General features: G+C 31.8%; 1 protein-coding gene across 1 annotated transcript; it reads right to left on the bottom strand.

The window, feature by feature from the left end:
- Nucleotides 1-193: 193 nt before the first annotated feature.
- Nucleotides 194-6931, bottom strand: LOC114412260 (type I inositol polyphosphate 5-phosphatase 2-like). Its single transcript, XM_028376083.1, has 10 exons — nt 6352-6931; nt 6159-6264; nt 5969-6052; nt 5407-5494; nt 5216-5320; nt 2558-3362; nt 1939-2123; nt 1383-1491; nt 1044-1192; nt 194-866 (listed from the first exon to the last, which is right to left on the bottom strand). Exons 1-10 carry the CDS (start codon nt 6379-6381, stop codon nt 653-655), a joined length of 1875 nt encoding a protein of 624 aa, XP_028231884.1. The 5' UTR covers nt 6382-6931; the 3' UTR covers nt 194-652.
- Nucleotides 6932-22866: the final 15935 nt, after the last annotated feature.

Below are 22866 nucleotides of genomic sequence, written 5' to 3'. Positions count from 1 at the left end.
GCAATAGAAAGATGGATTCCCTCGTTTATGTGAAATCAGTATATGTGAAATCAGAGCCCTTATTTCAAAAGTATAGATAGGAAAAATTTAAATAAGGCATCAAGTTTTGATGGTTGAAATTTTAACATGAACAAATATATACGAAATCTCACTAGAGAGGATTCACTCCCTGCAAGATGGAAAAACTAGCATACTCGATCAATAACAGTATTGAATATAATATGCAATGAGTAACATATAATATACAATGAAAGACAAGACACTACTAGTTAAAGTTTATTGTTGTCTACATTGGGAACTTAGATATATTAACTTGGAAGTTAACTAGATCAAAATTGGACACCCAGATGTTAAATACAGAGAAAAAACTTTCACAGTATCCTAATGCATGACTATGTACATTTGCTTGTTAGAGCTACCTCTAATTGTAATGTTTAAGACTCCAAAAAGAGATTCAAAAAGGAAGCTGCCTGCAGAACTAGTTGTTAGTGTGACCCTTAAAATTTGACATCTTTTACATGATCTGTCAAGCTAACGCCCAGTCCGTTGTCTTTAATTAAAGCATTTCCTACATAACAGCTCTTGAAGATAGAAATGTATATTTACCAGTAATTAGTAGTATGTTTATAATACCCCAATCTTTGGTGGATATCTAATATGACCAGTCGCTATCTTCTTTAAGGAAAATCTCATGGTGTACTGCTGCATTTGTGAAATTCAATGCTCGTTGCAGTTTCCGGTGATCAAATACTTCAACATCAACCGAGAATATTGAACTAACTGGTCGATGATCTGAGAGCTTATTTTCTGAACGCCTGTATTCAAGTTGCTTTATTCCTTTTCCTAGCCATAATATACGATCACACCTGGAAGGATGATAAGGTTGACTTAGTGGTGAATAACAAAAAATTAACAATTAATATTTATTTATAAAAAAAAGAAATTACACCTATATAATCTTACCTAGGGTCACTTATCTTAATATAATAAACAAGAAGTATCTAATGCATGCACCAACAAAACATTGACAAGTTTGCACTTACCAGGCTGGAGATCTCCTCTTTTCCCCTTCTTTTTGGTTCTCACCGATGTATGTATCAGAATTAAATTCATACTTGTAAGTGGGTGGGAAGTTTATCAACCCCTCTTTCCATCCATCAAACACATGACCACTACGTAATTCATTACTTAGCTGCAATGCATATCAGGTGAAGCAATTAGAAATTCTCGTTGATAAAAAATCATGTGTAGATAAATTAATGACTCCAAGTTTGGTGCCAACACTTCAAACCTCTTCTGCATCTCCAGGTCTAGATTTTGTAAGATGCAAATATTCTAGCATTTTGAGACTAATGGTCTTGTCTAAGTTTCACAATTCTCACCTGATCGCAATTCATAAGTTCATCCCATTTCTTTAGAGCTACCAGCTTTCGAACCTCTTCATCCATCATATTGATACGATAATTCAAATCCCCAAACCAGAAAATTTGACTGTTGGCAAGGATCAACTTATCAATGAATCCATGATGTTCATAACAGCAACGGTAAACATATTATATATCACCATTTTCAGTCTACAAATGTCCTTTTCTATGAATTACTTATGTTCCTTCAATCAGCAAAGTACTTTCTCGGTTTCTCCTCATCAGTGTTTTAGCCTACAACTGTTCTATTTACTTAGAAATCAAATTAGACTTGTTACTTGCATGTAATTTCTTCAGTTGACTTTAGTTATTTTTCCATTCAACAAGTTTTCTTTGTTGATCCTAGATTCTTTAAATTATCTCTAGATTAAAATTTAATATACATTATTGTTTGTCAAATTGTTCAACACACACAGTCCTTGGTTATTTTTACATCTTTCTAGCAGCCCTTTTTATTTTATGAAGCACAAAAGGTGACTGTAACGGACCACTTTCAACATAAAGTAAAACTTACTCATGAGATGGGATTGTTTGTGGTTGATCTGTATCAAAGACGGATGAGAAACAAGTGCGGCGAATAATTTCATGAACATCTGAGTTTCGTCTTATTTCTGCTCCATCCTTCTGACCAGAAGTCAGATGGGAACAAACAAAGCACAAACGTGACTGAAAGAGAGACATACTAACTGAAACAGATCCCTGCATAAGACATAATTTGGTATCAGTATCACATTCACTCAGGTTAGAGTCAACATGTTCTAACTTGTAAATGTACACATAGGGTGAGTTTTCTTGTGCTCTACATATAACAATGCACATAGCTTCCCCCCGATCACATTGTAACACAACATAACATGGAAGACACTACTCTTTTCTCATAAAAACTGCAACAAGTGAATAAGACACTTCTCTGCTCACATTTGTAGTTCTATGTGGGCATCAATGTGATCGGTCTACAGATTTTGTGCACTGACATTGCAGTGATCATAGAATGCATACTATAGTGCCGAAAAGTTCTATGATGCCTTGTTAACACTTGACATTGAAATTTCTATTGTCCTGGAACATATTAAATTTACACCTATCTTATAATGATGTCAAATTCAGTGTGAAAACGTGCATTACTCCATTACCTTGTTTCCCATGTAGCCCATAAGACCAACTCCAACTGGAGAAACTTTCAAGTTATTAATGTGCCTTCTCAACCTCCTTTGCACCCAAGCAGACACATATATTCCTACCATCTGCTTGCTGACAATCCGGAGATACTTACGATGAGATTTCACCATACCTATTCCATTAACTTCTTTGTCATTTGGCACTTCAAAATAATCATCATCTTCCTCGTCCAATAGCACATCAGACAAGTCGTCAATAGTATCAATTACTTCTTCAGGCATCACTTTCTGCTCTTTCCATAACAAGCCCAAATTTCCAGAACTATGGTGTGATCGTTTCATTACACCAGCATATTTTGAAGCATTATCTGTCCAGCTAAAGCCAGTTCTGTCTGAGCTGCTTAGTACTCTACGCAATTTTGGACTGGAATCAGTATGTGGAGTTGCATCTAATGGACGTTCAGGCCAGTCAAGTATAGTCTGAAGATCAATGTCATGTCTTTTCCTCAGCTGTAAATTCTTTCCTATACCAGATGTGCTTTTCACTTCCTCTTGTTCTAGATCATCACTGTCAAAAGTTCCTAGATACTCCTCATTCATCATGTCTAGTGAATTAACATCTACACTGTCTGCTAGAACATCAGCAGAAGCAGAAGTTCTTAAAACAGGAGAATGAGGGGCACTGTAGCTTTTGTGCTTGCTTTCAGGTTCAGAAGATTTGTTTAGAGTTCTTCGGATGATTGCTTCCCATTTTCGGATGGGTGTGTTATCCTCTGCCCCCAGAACATTTCCAGCACTCAGGGGGACAACCTCTTGGAAACTGTTGTTGAAACCAGTTATTAGTGTGGAAGCCAATCACATAAAAGGCATCAGAAGACCAATTTTACAAACACTCTAAAGAAGCATACATGGATCCTCTCATGTTGAATTTTAACATGATAAGGTCACAGAAATTTCATGTTGAGGAGTGCTAGTAACACTTTTTTTAGCACAAACTTTTCTATTGGTTAAAATTTATTGAAAACTACAACATCATGAATAATGTTTGAACAATCTTTATTGACTAGTAATTGAGTGTAAAGATTTGGTGCAACTGGTCTGCAACAGAGAAGGGAGAGAATGTGCAAATCTCCAATGCATGTGTAAACACACCAATCGTTTCCTACCAAGCTATACAGAAATTGTATCTTGAAGGGGATTCGCCAAGACATCCTATTGCATCCAATTTCTATAGAGATTGACAAACCTAAAACTTAAGTGTTTACACATGCCTCGGAGAATTACACATTCTCTTTCTTCTCTTTTGCAGACAGTTACACTAAATTTTTAGATTCAATTACTAGTCATTAAAGATTGTTGCAACAAATAAGGCTTCTTAAATAAGGTATAGGCTCCCGTACAATTATGTGATTTCCAACAAATTTCAATTTTTTTACAGGAGAGTGTGTTAACAAAAAATGTGAGAGAGAATATATACTACCAGTTTTCTCATTTCGTGTTTATCTCTCTCCTAGTTAACCCATTAAATAAATGGGGGCATATTATTTAAGATTTATCAAGTGAGAGAGAGACAATATTTCGACACGACTTATTTATGTACGTAAGAGGATCCATCTCTGAAGATCAAAGTGCACATAGAAGGCTTATTTAGCAGAAGGATACGTGTGGCAAATCTGGACCATTCAATTCAGTTCTGACTAGAAATTCTAACGTAGCTTTTCCTTAAATTGGAAGCCATTGGTCAGATTGAAAGTATACAAGTGAACAAGGATAGATACATTGCATCATGTGCATTACATAGAACAAGTGAACAACCACTAAAGAACTACTCGGGAAAATGAAAGTAAAACAAGATAAGATGTTGATTGAATAGCACATGTGAGACAATTATCACTGACAGTCATTATTTAAAATAAACTCATGATAAGTTGCATGAAGTAAACTCATCCATAGTTTAGATTTCAAATATGGATAGCACATCTGACAACCCTTTCATAAGGAATAGCAAAGAAGGTTTTCATGAGTTTGAACGATTGGATCCATCCTTATGAAGCATAGGAAAGAAAATTCAGCATCCCATTGTATATTAAAATTTCACTTAAAGCAAGATGTAAATAAAATCCCAGGCGATTTTTTTAGAGGCTTGGAATGAGCTTAAATATAGCGAATCCTTTACTTCTAAGAACATGATATCTTTCTTTTATTCTTAAAATCACTGTTTTGGAGATAAATAGGCATTTCCATCGAAAAACATGAACTTATGATCAATAGAATCACTTACCTAATTGCATACGGAAGGAGGGTATTGCCATAAGTCGCATATTGCATCAATTAATCTTTTTTATGAACTTATTCAATAAAAATATTAGCAGACTCACTCTCTATTTAAAAAAATAAAACATAAATAGGGGAAAAAGTCAATCATGTGAAATTAGTGCACTTAACAGAAGTGAAACTCCATGAACTTTATCATAAACAAGATGTGCAAAAATAAATCTATATAGCATATCAGGTTATCTATAATGAAATGTAAGCTCATTAAGTTCTACCTAAAATCTCTTGAATGATCCAAAAACTTGTTCATTATGTTGAAGAAGCAAACATAGGACACGTGTGCACCCTGAACATGGTAGAAATAGTAAAAAATTAGGCAACTATAGAGAAACTACTTACCCAATAATGTAAATATCTGCTGGCTCATTGGTACAAAGCCAGTCCTCAATATCAAGATCCTTACTTGGAGCTCTTCCAGCAACATTCCATGTGCCAATTGTTACCCTGCAAAATAACCATTTTATGATGCATTTCATTCATATCATTAAGTTAATAACGCAACACAACACATAACTTGACTACCACCATACCTCACTTCCTTTGTATTTATGTATTGAACACGAAGAGTTTCTGATTTCCCTCTTTTATGTCTTGTCTTGTAGCCCTTACAAGGTGCATCTGAATTACAAAATCAACATATTATGGTGGTTTTAACACTCTGAACTCAATCAAGTGTCAAAAACAGTCAATCATTCGAACTTCACAAAATTAGTCAAGCTAGTTGACTTAAGAATTTAATTTCGTGTACTTTGAAGCTAGTAAAATATTTGGAATTTGCTTCAGACTTCCTTTGTTTTTCCAAGGAACATTTCAGCTCCATACTTGCACCATAAAAATCAACATATAATGTGTAACTTGTCAAGTTTAATTGAACATCATTTAAGAACACAGGTTTCCCATGTCCTCCAAAAAGAGGGAACAAATCTATGCAACCTATGGAAAGATACTGTGTTTAGATTCTATATTTCATAACGAGTTGCTCCTATAACTGATTATGTAACCAGAGCAAGCAATGGCAGAAGGTGCATAAAAGCAAAGAGCACATATTCTTCTTTTAAAGAACCATAGTAATGCAAAGGAAAAAAGTATTGCCTGATGTTTGACTTGGGAATATGGATTGTGTTCTAAGTGGATTATCTTCACGCACACCCAGTATTGAATCTTTAAGAGAGCAAGCTGAATGAAAATTGAAAGAACAAAGAAGGGAAACAAATGAAAAAGAGAAAGAAAAAGAACAAGCTAAACAGGAAAAAATCATATAGTATTATAGCCTAAAGCATACCATCATCTTCACTCTCAGTTTCAGTGTCTACTTCATCTTCACTAAAATCATACACCTTTGGCTTTATGTTCAACCATTTCTTCATCACAAGGGAAGGCCAAAAGGCCTGCAATGAGACAACATTAGAAGCTTCTAAGAAACATAGTTATCCTTAAACACAAGTCAGAGGTATACGAGGCATGTTGATGCTTACCTCTGAGCGTTTTCCTCTCCTTGTTTTCATTGCCTCAGGTCAAAATACTATAACTGAACCAAAATAGCATTTGTTTTGTGTACTGTGTATTAAGACTTTCAGAGTTCTAGCTCTTAAATATGGAAACAGTCACTGACATGTTTTAGGCACTATTTGACAGTCGATATTTAAAATAAGAGGGCCTTAGATTGTAACAATTAACAATGAAAAGTTGGAGTTATTTGAGTGCACAATAGAAGGGAGATCCCCTATCGAGCCAAAAACAAAAAAGACAGAAAATGTGTGACTATATAGCATTATAGCCAGATATCCACATCCACATCTTGCAGAAGGAGAAAAGAAAACAAAGAATAATACTGGTCCTCACAGCACTTCTCAATTGTCTGAATGATGATAAAAACACAGGAAAAGAAAGTCCTAAAAGGAAAACACTCTCATTTATTGAAATTTCGAGAGAAACTTAAAGGGAAATCCAATAACACCAAATGCCACATTAAAAAGGAGATATACATACATAAAAGAGCTATACTCTTGGTGTAACACTTCTCTATAGCACTATCCCCCCCCCCCCCCCCTATTCCATCAATTATCACTTATCACACACTTTTCTCTCCCTAGTTTTCCCCTTATTATAGTCATCATTAAATGAAGAAATTGCATAAATATAATTTCTCTATGAAAGATAAATCATTGAGCCAGAACCAACAAACAAAACTGTTGGACTAATATAGTATTCATTGCGAGTTAACAAATATGTATTCTTTATATTATGTTTCATATTCAATTAAGCAACTAGCTAATAGCAAAATCTAGCTCAAACCATAAAAAATTCCAAATGGTTATTTGTATATTATTATTAGAACAATAATGCACATACCTATATCTGTTACTCCTACTACTACATGGTGATTTACCAGTGCCACAAATGTAGAAATTAATACATCAGCAAATACCAAAACTGATGACGACAGGGAACTAAAAGCAAGGATACATACAAATCAAGTGTACAATCACAGCCAAGATTTGCTAATGACCCCACAAAAGGGGAAGGTTCTTTTAACAAGGAACAATCTAATAAATAAACAAAACCAGAGTTGTGAGACTTGAGACTTAATTTAATTAACGGATGCTTAGATCAAATAGGCAACTAACGAAAGTGTGAACTGATTAGGATTCATTATGTCAACAACAGCTGTAGACTCATTGGTTAATTAGCTACTCGACCATATTGTCTTCGCTTTCATTTTCATCATCATTATTAATTTCTTCTTCTTCTTCCATGCAGAAACAGGTTGAGAAATTGACAACCTTTGCATAAATAAATAAATAAATTGACCACAAAAGTGAAAGATGAGGGTGAGGGAGTGAGACCATGGCATTGCATGTAGGGCCAGCGCACTATATGTGAAGGTAACATACAGTTGAGTTTTCAACTGTGAAAGCTAGCATGCATCTAATCATATTTTATGTCAAATTGACGAGCAAGTTGATGGGGAATAACAGATTCACGAGAAGATTCATATCTCTCACTCGCAGGTTAGAACTTTCAATAATGTTAACGGAATAGATAAAGTAATGTTAAAATCTTTGGTAAGAGTTAATAAGTGTATTTTTAGATTAAAGTTTGCAAACTTAGGTTTGAGTTTATAAAAATATCTCTTATTGCTCTAAAATTAAATTTTTAGGCAAAATTTTACTCTCAAACATATTTTTAGGATAACTAAACATGACTTTAAACTGATTTTATTCTTAAACAAACTTTTGAACCCTTCCACCAAAAATTCAAACATATCCTAAGAAAATTAAGCAATTTTCTTCCTAATAAGTCTTATCATGGCCATGTTGAAATGTAAAGCAACTATCCTATGGGTGGGGGACATCAATAGGAAGCTATGTGGAGGATTCACAATAAATTAATCAAATCTTATAAGCTGTGAATGATTGCTTAATTATGTGATTTGATTGAATCTAATCATTGAAGGAATTTTTATTTGTGTAGGAAACTTTGGCTATGTTTTACAAAAATAATTGATAAGTTGGTTAAAAAAATTTAAAATATACTTTTTAGTTAAAAATGGTTAAGCCAACTTGTTAAATTGAAAATATTTGATAAGTATGTTGTTAAATTAGGCATCAACAATTTTTTTTGTTGATTAATTATAATTTTTAAGATTTTATTATTTTTTTGCTTAAAGATAAGTATTTGATTTAAAAAATATAATGTAATATTAAAGGGAATAATATGTTATTAATAAAGAAAGTAAATGAGGAATTAATTTTATAAAATTATTAAGGACAATTTTTAAAAAAATTATAATAAGCTATAAGCTCAAATGCCAAAAATAAGCTCTAACAAAAATGCCAAAAATGAGTAGGGGGAGAGTTTTCATAGTTTGTGTAGGGTCTTAGACTAAAAAAAAAAAAATTTAGATTTAACTAACATAAAGAACCTAATGAATGGTAACTATTACAAAAACGTGATTGCCACCGTGGTGAACACTTGGTCTTCTCTTTGGATGACAAGTTTACATGGTTTTCTTAAATAACCAAGGCACCAAGTAACACATAGTTTGTATGATCTTAAAGTTTCAAAAGTTAAGTTTAAAGTAAATGGTGGAATTAATTAGTAAAAGTAGTGTCAATCAAATTAACAAATTCTCATCATTTAAAATCACTGATTAATTGGCATGATATAACGAAGAGTAAAGACATATACGTCATGACATATTGAGAACGTAATACATTGGTTGCATGCGTGCTTGTTGCTTCCTATTCTGGCTATGCATTATTGAGGGTTTGTGATGGAAAATATGGCACAACTGTGTTCTCTCCCCCTCCTCTGCAAGCCTTTCCTTGTTGAAAAAGTGGGAGAAAAAAAAACTGTAGTTTTCCTAAATTCATCCCACTAGAATTTTGTCTTTCATACTTCCCATATTTTGTTCCACTATTCCTCTATAGAAGATCAAGTAATTCTATTTGGTGCACGTAGGTGCAACGTCATGGGAAGAGAACTTGATAGAGGAATATGTTTTCCGCCCCCAGGGTGTTGCACCTTTTCCGCTGCGTATAATTTCTTAGAGGGATGCCAGTATATATATATATATATATATATATATATATATATATATATATATATATATATAAACGTTCTATGATTAAATTTTGTTTAAAATAATCAATTTTAGTGGATCCACTTCTAAATTAAGAGAGATTCATTAAATGAAAGTAAAATATATAAAAATTAATTATTTTTAATAAATTTTAGCTAATGACTCTAAGAAAAAGAATTTAAAAAATAATGTCATTAACATTCCTCAATTTCTTATATTTTATTCTTTTCAATCTCAAATTCGAGTAAAAACTAATTAATGTTAATTAAGATTTTTTATTTAATTTGTAAGAATCAAACTTAGATAACAAGAAATTTATAACTATTCATGCATATTGTTTAATTAACTTAGTTAGATCTTCTTAGAGGATCTATAATACATAATTGTTTAAAGTTATCTTAAATTTATGAGTCTCATAATGTCACCTAGATTCAACAACTTTACTACTTATTTCTAAATTTGACATGTCCGTATAACATTGATTTTGTTGGTTAATTTGAAAATCGAGATAATACTGGATAAATCTGAAGTCTTGTATAACACTTTCAGATTGAATCAAATTTCGGGGTTCAACCAAAATTGTTCAATCGGATAAAATCAGAAGATTATAATTCAAGAGTTTTGTTTTGGTCTTGTATGTTTTGTCACCCGTTATGCTTTCTGAACCAGAATAATTATTTATGATCAAAGAATAGGTGGTTTTTGACGGTTGATGAACAGACGGTTTTTGGCGGTTGATGGAAGTTTTATCTTTTTTAAAAACTGCCTTTTCCTGAAAGTCACTTCCATGTAATTTCCAAAATTTGCCTAAACCGAACATCTCGTTATTACATTAAAACAAGCGTGCACTCTTATTTTAACATAATAAAGAGATCAATTACACTAAAATGTCCAACAAACCACCCCCATTTTAGTGTAATTACCGATCAAATCACCAAAATCATAACATACCACAAACTACTGCATAGATGAAATATCGTGACGATTGAATTTCATCTTAGCAAATTACACGTTTCAAATATTTGAATATCAGGGTGTCACTAAGGATTGAACCCTTTCTATTCATAATGAATACATGAAGATAATCTGCACAATAGTTTATAACATTACTCTTGCTCGACACTAGTTTACTAGCCTGTGTCCCTATCCTTCATAAGCATATCAAAGCCAAGTCCCAGCTTCTTGAAGCGGCTAAACTTCATGCTTATATAGGTAGTCCTTTTCTTTCTTGCACCTGCAAATGCAATTTTTCAAAAGAACCATTGAGAAGTTATACTTCAACCTCCTTAACTTATAGAACCGAACACATACCTTTTGGGATACTTTCGATGATGTGTTCCAATCTCTACATGTTAAGCTTTCCACATTGAATTCAACACCTAATGTCATATTAGATGGGAATTGAGTATCTTAATATAAGAGATTTCATATGGACTTTAATCCTAATTCCACAGCCGACCTTTTCACGAGATCTCTACTTAACCTTTTGGTTAAATGATCAGCCAAATTATGCTGAGTTCTCACAAACTCCACTGATATCACACCATGCATGATTAACTCCCAAACCATGTTGTGTCTAACACCCAAGTGTCTAGACTTCCCATTATACACTTGACTATATGCCTTAGCCAAAGTAGCTTGACTATCGCACCTGATAAACATGAGAGGTATAGGTTTGGGCCACAATGGAATCTCATACATCAGATTTCTTAGCCACTCAGCTTCTTTACCAGCTGCTGCTAAAGCTACAAATTCAGATTCCATTGTTGAATTTTTAATGCAGGTCTGTTTCTTGGATGCCCAAGAGATAGCACCTCCTCCAAAGAGGAATACCCAACCACTTGTGGATGAATAATCTTCCATATTGGTTATCCAACTTGCATTAGAGTAACCTTCAATAATTGAAGGAAATCCAGTATATGTCAAACCATAGTCAATGGTTCCCTTTAAGTACTTGAATACTCTATTCATAGCTTGCCAATGATGAGAACTTGGATTACTTGTAAACCTACTAAGTTTAGCAACAACATAAGCTATATCAGGCCTAGTACTAATCATTGCACACATGAGTGATCCTATCACCCTTGAGTATTCAAGTTGAGACACTGCTACACTTTTATTAGGTAATAGCTTCAGGTTAGGATCAATGGGAGTACTTACCGAAGAACAATCTTTAAAATTAAATTTCTCCAATATCTTCTCAATATAATGTGATTGAGAGATGGAAATGCCATTGTTTCCACGTTTGATCTTTATTCCTAAGATCACATCCGCCTCCCCCATATCTTTCATATCAAACTTAGAAGACAAAAATGCCTTAGTTTCATCAACTTGATCTTGGTCGGTACCAAAGATCAACATGTCGTCTACATACAGACAAATGATAACTCCTTTGCCATGAGTATCAAACTTGTTGTATAGACATTTATCTGCTTGGTTTAGAACAAAACCACTAGACAACACAACCTCATCAAATTTTTGATGCCATTATTTAGGCGCTTGTTTCAAGCCATAAAGAGATTTCATCAGTTTACACACTTTATTTTCATTTCCTGGCATAACAAACCCTTCAGGTTGTTTCATGTATATCTCTTCATCCAATTCACCATTTAAGAATGCAGTTTTCACATCCATTTGGTGAATCACCAGATTTTGGATAGCAGCAAGTGCTAACAACAGTCTAATAGTGGATATCCTAGCAATAGGAGCATATGTATCGAAAAAATCAATACCCTCCTTTTGCCTAAAGCCTTGGATAACCAATCTGGCTTTGTACTTGTCATCAGTACCATCCACTTTCATCTTTCTCCTAAAGATCATCTTACATCCTAATGGCTTACATCCAGGAGGTAAGTCAACCAATTTCCAGGTATTATTTTGCATGATGGAATCCATCTCACTTTGGATTGCTTTTTTCCAGAATACAACATCCCTTGAAGCCATTGCTTCACTAAAAGTCTTTGGGTCTTCCTCAATATTAAGGCAATATTGATATTGAAATTCAATATCATTCCTTGACCCTTCAACTAAATAGAGTTGAAAATCATCACCAAATGACTTAGCCTTTCTTACTCTCATACTCTTTCTAGTTTCAGTACTAGTTGAAGGTATATCCTCAATATTAACTGAGACTTTCGACATGGAATTCATATCCTTTGGCCTAGGTATAGATGTAAACCTTTGTTCATCAAAGATAGCATCCCGTGACTCTATAACCGAGTTCACAGCAACAGAATCATTAGATTCTAGCACATAGAATCTATATGCTTTAGAATGTTCAGCATATCCAATAAATATGCAATCTATACCTCTTTCACCTATGGTTTTCCTTTTAGGTTTTGTAAGCTTGACTACAGCCCTACATCCCCAAATTTTGAGATAACTCAAATTTGGTGTCTTTTTGTGCCAAAGTTCATATGGGGTAACCTTATTCCTTTTGTTAGGAATTCAGTTCAACAAGTAACAGGCTGTCAACATAGCCTCACCCCAAAATCCTTCACTTAAACCCGAATAGGATAACATGGAATTCACCATTTCTTTCAAGGTTCTATTCTTCCTTTCGGCTACACCATTCTGTTGTGGTGTATAGGGAGCTGTAGTTTGATGTATTATTCCAGTAGATTGAAAATAAACCGGATCATAATACTCACCTCCCTTATCCGTACGAAGAGTTTTGATTAGTCCATTTTGATGAAGTTCTACCTCTTTCTTATAAATTTTAAATTTATCAAGAGTTTCATCTTTTGTATTTAATAAATATACATAACAATACCTTGATGCATCATCAATAAAAGTAACAAGATATTTTTTATGACTTAATGATGGAGTAGCATGCAAATCACACAAATCACTATGAATAAGGTCTAAGACTTTAGTCTCACTTTTAACATCCTTAAAAGGTTTCCTAGTGATCTTGGTCAACATGTAAGTTTTGCATTTTTCAATGTTCATATCAAAAGGAGGAATCATACTTGTTTTTGACATATCTTTTAATCTTTTGTAATGAACATGTCCTAATCTAGCATGCCAAATTTCTGATTTTGTCATATTAGTTATAGAACTACACGAGGCCATACAAACAGATTCATGAACAAAAGGAACATCAATGTTTAATTTAAACATTCCATTACAACGATAACCAAATCCAACAAACGAATCATGTCTTGACAAGATGTACTTGTCACTTTCAAGTACTTGCTTGAAACCACAATTATTTAAAACCATACCAGACAATAAGTTCTTACGAATACCAGGTACAAATAAGACATTATCCAAATACAAACTTTTTCCGGAAGTAAAAACTAAATTCACACAACCTAATCCTAGGATTGGTTCAGTTGCAACATTGCCCATCTTCACAATAGAGCCATCATCGATTGGTCTAAATTCCTTAAACCAACGACGATCTTTGCACATATGGCTTGTTGCTCCCGAATCAAACCACCAAGCAACGTCATCATCCTGCACATAGTATGCATCAGATATGAGTGATACATAATTTGAATTCGTATTCGAATTAAAATTATTCACTACAATCTGACCTTGTTGCTTTTCAGGATCATTAGACCCACTTGGACCAGCCTTGTTCTTTCCTTTGAACATTCGGCAATCTCTCTTTAAATGACCAGGTTTCTCACACTTCCAACATGACAATTTTGTCTGTTTGTTTAGACCTTTGTTCTTATTTCCTTGAAATTTTCGTTTGTTACCTTTAGCATTGTAATTTTGCTTAACTGTTCCACTTTCCTCTACCATATTAACGAAAGAGGAACCTGCTACGTTTTTATCATTGACTTTGTCAATTTCCTGAGCCCTCAGCGACTCCTCAATCATGAAATGACTATCGAGTTGAACCAGAGTCAACTCTTCCTTCTTATGTTTCAAGGTATGCTTGAAGTCTTTCCAAGAAGAAGGCAGTTTATCAATTATAGATGAAACTACAATGGATTCATCCATTTTCAAATCATGTTGAGTAAACTGACCCAAAATCCGCAGCAGTTCATTATATTGTTCCATAACAAGCCTCGAATCAATTATTTTGTAATTAAAGAAATTACTAACTAAGAATTTGTTACTTGAGGCATCTTCTGCCATATACTTGGATTCAAGAGAGTCCCATAATTCCTTACCAGACTCAACATTTTGATAAATATCAAAGAGAGAGTCAGACATACCGTTCAGAATGTGTCCACGCAAATGTAATCGTCGTTCTCCCATTTCGAACGCTTCCTTGTTTGATCCAGAGTTTCGTCTTCCATAAACATCGACATCGGTGTACTCAGCACATACACCACCTTCAATGTTGTCAAGAGAAAGTGCATCTTCTTCTGCCATCTTCTGAAATCCTGCCCTTCAAACTTGCCCAACTTCGCAAACTTGCTTGTCATCTTCGAACTATCGTTCGTCATCTCGAAAAATTTGATTCAATCTTTTGTTGGTTAATTTGAAAATCGAGATAATACTAGATAAATCTGAAGTCGTGTATAACACTTTCAGATTGAATCAAATTTCGGGGTTCAACCAAAATTGTTCAATCGAATAAAATCAGAATATTATAATTCAAGAGTTTTGTTTTGGTCTTGTATGTTTTGTCACCCGTTATGCTTTCTGAACCAGAATGATTATTTATGATCAAAGAACATGTGGTTTTTGGCGGTTGATGAACAGGTGGTTTTTGGCGGTTGATGGAAGTTTTATCTTTTTTAAAAACTGCCTTTTCCTGAAAGTCACTTCCATGTAATTTCCAAAATTTGCCTAAACCGAACATCTCATTATTACATTAAAACAAGCATGCACTCTTATTTTAACATAATAAAGAGATCAATTACACTAAAATGTCCAACAGATTTTGTATAATAAAAAAATTAAAATAAAATTAAAAATAACATTATATTATTCATATAATAAAATTAAAAATAACATTATATTATTCATATAGTACTTTTAAATACTTTTATTTATTTTTATTTTCCATCACACCAACAATTCTGATTTCATACTTTCTTTCTTCTTTTCTTGTTTATCTTTATTATTAAAATATACTTTCTTTCATATAGTACTTTTAAATACTTTTATTTATTTTTATTTTCCATCACACCAACAATTCTAATTTCATACTTTCTTTCTTCTGATTTTTATTTTCCATCACACCAACAATTCTGATTTTCCATCACACCAACAAATACACTTTCTCATAAAATAAAACATTTATGCATCAAACAAATTCAAAGAAAGTGAGAGCTCATAAAATAAAACATTTATGCATCAAACAAATTCAAAGAAAGTGAGAGGAAGACGCATAAAGTTTGAAAGCTACAGTAAAACAATTGTGACACGATGTCAGTGAGACCCAATACAGGAGAGCCAGAGTCATGATAAAAGTGTTACGACCTTGTCAATATATGCCTAAAAAAAGAAAAAGAAAAAAGATTATCAGCTTTATCAGCACGGTTTAAAATTCGCCAAATCAAGCCTATTCTAATTTATTAATAAGTTGTTGGATGCTGTTTTGAGTAATATTAGATTTTGTCATTTTAAATAAGGTGTTAAGGTCTTTGTTTCAAATTCTGAGAATGAAAAGAAATAATTGAAAAAAGAGATTTTAATAAAAATGATTCATTAGATTTTTTAACAAAAATTAATTATTAAAGTGGATCAATACTTTGTACATAATATATTTATAAAAAATGTTATAATTTGAAAAATGCAAGATGAACATAATCAATTAACCAGAGAAGTGGTTGTCATCTTAAAATAATTAACATTGAGTGGCTTAAGGTAAACAATGACATTTAGAACTTGAGATTTATGATGGCATTAATATTGGTAACGATAACTTGCCTTGACATTTGGCATGGTCGGTATCACTGAATAACAATTTCGTTACGGCTATCTAATATCTATTGACAATTTGATATTGTGTTTTCAATGGCGTACTTTTCTTTTGTACATTACTGTGCTTTTGTGCCTCCTTTGAAGCTGTTTTACCACTGGCCTCTCCTCTGTGAATCAGGCATATTTAAAAGAAAAAATAAATGATTGGTTGTATTATTTTTATTATAAAATAATGTTATTTAATTATAATATTTTAATTTATTGTATTATAGTAATATCGACAAGAAATTAATGTATTGATGATATTTAGTGACAAAATTAAAATATCCTTTTCATCACTAATATTAACATCAGAAATATTTCACAAAAACTAAATTATTGCGAATTATTAATATAAAAATTGCAAATTGACACTATCTCTACAATATATATATATATATATATATATATATATATATATATATATATATATATATATAAATTTTATACAAATAAAATCATCTTTTAATATATGATATATTGTATGATAGGTATATGCTAATAATGCGGTTCAAATTATGTAAAACAAGGATTATACTTACAAAAACTAATCCAATGTCAAACCCTTAAGCATGTGACATCTTGTTTTTGTATTTATATAAATATCATATGATTTCAAAACTCAGACTAAATTAACCACTTTGACGGGAAACCAATCAAGATATTGGTCAGGGCAAGTTAAGAAATTGGTTGAATAAAAAATTTGCTCAAAAACCGTCCAAAACTGAGTATAAACCAGTGCCAATGAACCATTCTGAACTAATTTAATTTTTTTGTTGTTTTTTTAACAAAAATATTATAATTCTAATGTTTTTAAAAAAATAAATAAAGAGTTATATATATGAAATAGAGTAATAGACACATGAATTGTTATTATTTAACTATTTATTATATTTTTTAATTTGTAGAATATATAAAAAATGATCCTTTTAATTATATTAATTTAAAAACTTCACTTAATTTTATTATATACCTCATGTTAATTTTTTTATTTAATATATAATACAATATAATATTAAGAAATATATATATTTAATTACCAGTTGTTTGACCCAATTCAGTTACAGTTAAATTATTTAACTGTGAACTAACTAGTAATCATTTCATCAATTCAGTGTCCGAATTTTAAAATATTGACAAGTATGGCATTCAACTACAGAGACATACCTACCACAGACAAAATAGAAACCTTAATACACTCTGTTGAAAGTGAAAGTTGTTGACTTGATGCGATGAGCTTGATTCATTGAATTAGAGGGATATACTAATCTTAAACCTATAGTATGTCAAAATCAAATTAAAATTTTGATTTCTAGTGTGTAAAATTCAAGTGTAGACAAAGTTTTATCCAAATGTAAGTTATACATTATTAATTAATTAAATTTTTTTATAACTTTTAAATAATCATTATTAAATTTAATAAATTTATCATACTTACTTACCGAATTTTAATGACAAAAACTTATACATTCTTAGTGTATTTTGTATTAGTAATAAAAAAAGTGTACTTTGTATTATCTATCCATAAATTAAACCCTTATTTTTAGGAGATATGGCGAATGCATATGCAACTCAATTGTCTTTAAAGGCTCCCAAATAAAGCTTTTCCATGGAAAGTTTTTATTTTTATTTTTCTTGAAAGTTGAAAGCTGTATCAGTGTGGATAATCCTTGGTTGAACGAAGGAGAGACGCTGGAACTAAGTAGCAACGTCTTGGGTCCTTTGAGTGTAAGAGAAAGTGATACTGAGATTCTTTTATTTATTTTTTATTTTAACTCTCTGATTAATTAAAATAATAATAATTTGATTAATTTAAAATTTGATCGAAATTAAATAAATTTTTATGATATATCGCCTTTGTTGATTATGTCAGAAACCGAAAGTAATAAAAGTAACTAGTGAAACGTTTTAAAGGAACGGTGAATGTGACAGATGAGAATTTTGGAATAGTTTATTAACTGTTTGAGCTTTTAGATGTATTATTTCCTTTTGGATATGTAATCATAGATTATGACTTTTTTCTTTTTCTTTTCTTTAATGCTTTCTGTACTAATCTAGGATTACTACACTGGCCTAGGCAGTCAATGTACTCAGCTTTGTTGCTGTAACGTTAGCCTAGTTAATTATAGTAGCAAGTTCTTAATTGTGTGAAGTAATCATGCTTAGTGATTCTATACCTTTGATTACTACTCTAAGTACATTCTAAACAGATATATCACTTGTATAAATTAGAGAAAGGGAACAAGAGTTGGTATATCTGGCCGAACCTTTTACTTACATTAGCTATGACTTAGAGTTTGATTCTTAGATTTTTCTATTTTTTTTTTTAATTTTTGTAAGTAAAACCTTTTAGTAAAGAAAGATGATAAGGGGTACCAAGGGTATCCACCACCCTAAGATTGTTTTACCTGTTAGTAGAGGATATATAAATTTCACTATAAATTTTTTATGAAATTTGTGATTTTTTCTGATCTTGCAAGGAGACGTACACGTAGACATGACAGGAGGGGGATGAGGATGAGTATTATCTCTCCAATCCTCGTTTTCAACTCCTCAACATGTCTTTATATCCGTACTCTATATTTGATGGGTTAAAATTTATTATCATCTCATATTTTTGTACCCATTGGGTATCGGGTATCCTTGACCCTGTCCTGTATCCGATTCAAATTAGAAAAATAATTTTTTTTGTAAAGAAAATATTAAAAATTTAATTTTAGAAAAAATAAATTGATTATTAAATATTTATTTTTAACTACTTATATATCAATAAATTTATTATAGCACATGTGTCTATAAAAATCGTTAAGAAAAAAATGTTAAATTATGTAAAAATTCTAAAATAAAATTAACTAGTAATAAAAATTTTAGGCCTTTTGATTAAATTATGCAAAAATTCTAAAAATTAAATGACGGGACGGGTCCGGGGTCGGGACGGATGTAGTAATCTCATATCCATACCCATACCCGACTTTTGGTTATCGGAAAAAACCTAAACCCGAACTCATACCCGGTTAATTCGGATATTACTCTTCAAGGTTGGAACGGATTCAAACGGGTACTCATGGGTACGAATTTTCTTGTCATATCTTTGATATTTTTATGTACCTAAAAAACACAAGTAGTAGGTATAATTTCATATTTTAAAATCTTATTGAGGGCAAAAGAGTACAAATAGGCAATAGCATGGTTGACTTCTTCACACTTCAATCACGAGTAGAAGCATACCACCAAGAAGAATCAAAGTTTAACTTAAACTAAATTACCCTCTACCAAACAAAATGTATATATATTTCTCAACTCAAAATCAGTCAATTTTTTTAGCAAAAGGAAGGGATGGATAAAGGGAGATTTGGGTTTACATTCTATGTTGGCACCTCAATCCTATCTCTCAAACCTGACCATTCATTAAATATATTAATTAATTTGAATACTAAGGAAATCTATAAAAAAAAAAAAAAAGGAAATTTCTATCTGTATCTAAGGAGCTCCTAAGAAACAAAAGTGGAACATCCCACCAAGTATATCTAATAGAATGGATACCAAAAGAGACAAACCTTTTCTCACAAGAGTTATCTTCACGATAAATGTGAGTGATTCTAAAGTTAAAATAGTCAATAAGTTTTTTTACAATTCATCAAATCAATCTAGACTAAAAAGCATGGATGAGGAACTTGGAATCCGTTTCCAGCCAAAATCAACCAATTAAAATAGCCACCCCATTAACTTATATATCGACTTGTTTTTCTTTATGTTGGCAGTGGACATGAAGCATATATCTATAACTTGTTTTTCACGGTGGTTTGTGATGGCATTCTTATCACCAACAGCACACCCTTATGATCACATCAATTAACTTTATGTGGTCAAATCGAACCGAACCTGAGAAAATTTCTCAGAATCTACAAGCCAAAACTATAACTTTGGGAAAGAACCAATGAGTTGTCATATTCTCCAACTAAACCAAGAGATAAAAGAGAGAGAGAGAGCTTAATATATGGACCACAATTGTTAGGCTTCTTTGCTCATACTACCAACAACAGTATATGGACGTGAAAAGGACATGCACTTGTGCCTCACATTTCAAATCAAAAAATAGTGATCAAATGGTTACACTCGAACCACTCACTTATTGCCAATTTGAGATATTTAATAGTATGTACGGATAAAAAGGTATTCAAGTTGGTTTGTCTTCCTCTCTTCTTTGTCTTTGTTTTTTCATATATATATTTTTGTCGAGAATTGTTTGATTGCACATGCTTATGTGGGTGAGACATGTAAGGTGTGTGTAATAAATAAAAAAAGAAATTCGTGCAACAAACATGCATCTCTCTTAATGTTTTTAAAAATTCCTTCACTTGCTATTGTTTTTGGATGGTAGCAACCCACACGTACAGAATAATAATCTTGAGTCTTTGACAGGGTATTGGACAGTGACCAGCAAAAGGGAATCACTAAGATTGAGCTTGCCCAAAAAGAAACAGAAAATATAAATATATGATAAATTTCAACTAGTGCCTATAATTTTTCAGGATTTAAAATTGATTTAATTTTAAAAAATAATGTATAAAAAAACTTTACTTTTCCCTAAATATTTTAAATTTTAAATTTAATTTTTTTTTCATAAATATCTTTATATCATTGATTTGTAGGTCTAAAAATAAGAATCTTTGAAAAAATATGAAGTGTAAAGTAGTTGACTTGCTAGTATTCAACATAATCCAAATAGAGAGAAAACATAATTATGTAAAATAATAATTCTAAATACGTACCGTAATTTAGTTGGTAATGGTAAGAGATTGCTCTAATTTAATTAGTAATTTCAAATTCAACTTTCTTGAAAACACATGCATTAAAAATTTGGACGAAAGACTTAGTGGTATACAATGTTTTTACTTGACTCAACTCATTAATCAGATGTTCAGCTTGATGTTTGGTTACTGATATCCTTTTTTTTATGGTAATATCTCCTTTCAATTTGGTTACTGATATCATTGTAAGAAAATGAAAACACACGCATACAAATTGTAAGAGGAGAAAAACCATCTCTCTTATTGCAAAGAATCAAGATGGATCTAGTAAAAATAAGGAATGAATTAAAAATAAAAAGAAAATATGTACTAGAAACTAGCTCGCAAGTTTTTTTTTTGAATACATGTATTTTAAATTTAAATAAAATTTAAAAATATAAATTAAAAGAATATATATAAATAAAAGAAAAAGTATCACAATGATCAAATAATCAAGAAAGAAAAAATATAATAGGAGAAGTCCTTATTGTAAAGAATGTAGATTTATTTTATAATATAAGAATAAATAAAAATATACTATTTTTTGGAATTGAGGAATGATTTGTAGAAATAAATTGTGCGAATCAAGCATTAGTTTGACATATGTTAAAATTTAAATTTATGAACTACATAAATTTATAAATTAAAAATTTAATATCAACAAGTAGATAAATTAAGCTTAACAAAAATAAAAATGATAACGAGTAGATACACCCAAATATAAGCATCTTAGGATTGGTGGCTTGCCTTTCTCTCTTGAAGCATTGGCGGTAGCCATTTGTTTACCTTTCTTTCCATCAAAGTATGACATTAGATAGATTAGATTAGTTGATAGCTTCCACCGATAAATAAGAAAATAAATAATTAATAAATAGTTCTTAAAAGTGCCACCTTAACTGAAACTAATCCCACTTACTGCCATGCAAAATTGTTGCTATTTTATCCATTGCAACAACCGTCCTAGTTATCATAACCTTTCACTCAAGTTTTGATATTACCATGTCTTGCTCTAATTTGTTTTTTTACCCATTTTTTAATCAGCCGTATTAGATATTTTATAGAAATGTAACGTAAGACTATAAGGCCTTGTTGGTTACAAAATCATGCATGCTAGTATTACATTGGGAATTGCTAGGGGCACCCAGCAACATTGCTCCCCAGCAATTTTTTAAAAACTCAAAAATGCCCCTGTACATTTTCCTTTTATAAAAATTTGTTTTTTTTTTTCATTCTTCCTTTTTGCTTTCTCTCTCCTGCGTTTCCTTCATTTTGGTGCACGTTTTTTCCATTTTGGTGCGTTTTCTTCGTTTTGGTGCTTGTGTTGTGCGATTTTTGTCGGTGCTGGTCATGCTTGTGTTCTGCTTTGGTTTGATATTTGTCAACTAAGGTATGTAGCTGCTTTTGTGTGGTTGATTGTTTATTTTTTATAGTAGAATGGTGTAAGCTTTTCAAATTCGACGCAAAAAATTTTCTTCCGGGGAAGACATTACAACTGCGGAAGAAAAAAACTTGTTCCGTGGAGTCTCGCGGAAGACGTCTTCCGTGAGTCTCCACGGAAGAAGCTGTCTTCCGCAATTGACATTACAACTGCGGAAGACTGCTTCTTCCGTGGAGTAATTCGTTTTATGATTTTTTTGTTTTAAGATTATTTTGAATGTTATTTTGGTTAATTCTATTTGTAATTTATGTGAAACAAAAATATATTTGTTGGTTGAATTGTTGATTTTTTTTGCCTAGGTTGA

Source organism: Glycine soja, chromosome 5, assembly GCF_004193775.1.
Source record: "Glycine soja cultivar W05 chromosome 5, ASM419377v2, whole genome shotgun sequence".
Taxonomy (NCBI): domain Eukaryota; kingdom Viridiplantae; phylum Streptophyta; class Magnoliopsida; order Fabales; family Fabaceae; genus Glycine; species Glycine soja.
The sequence above is the reverse complement of the archived record's forward strand: the minus strand, read 5'-3'. Positions and strand labels throughout refer to the sequence as shown.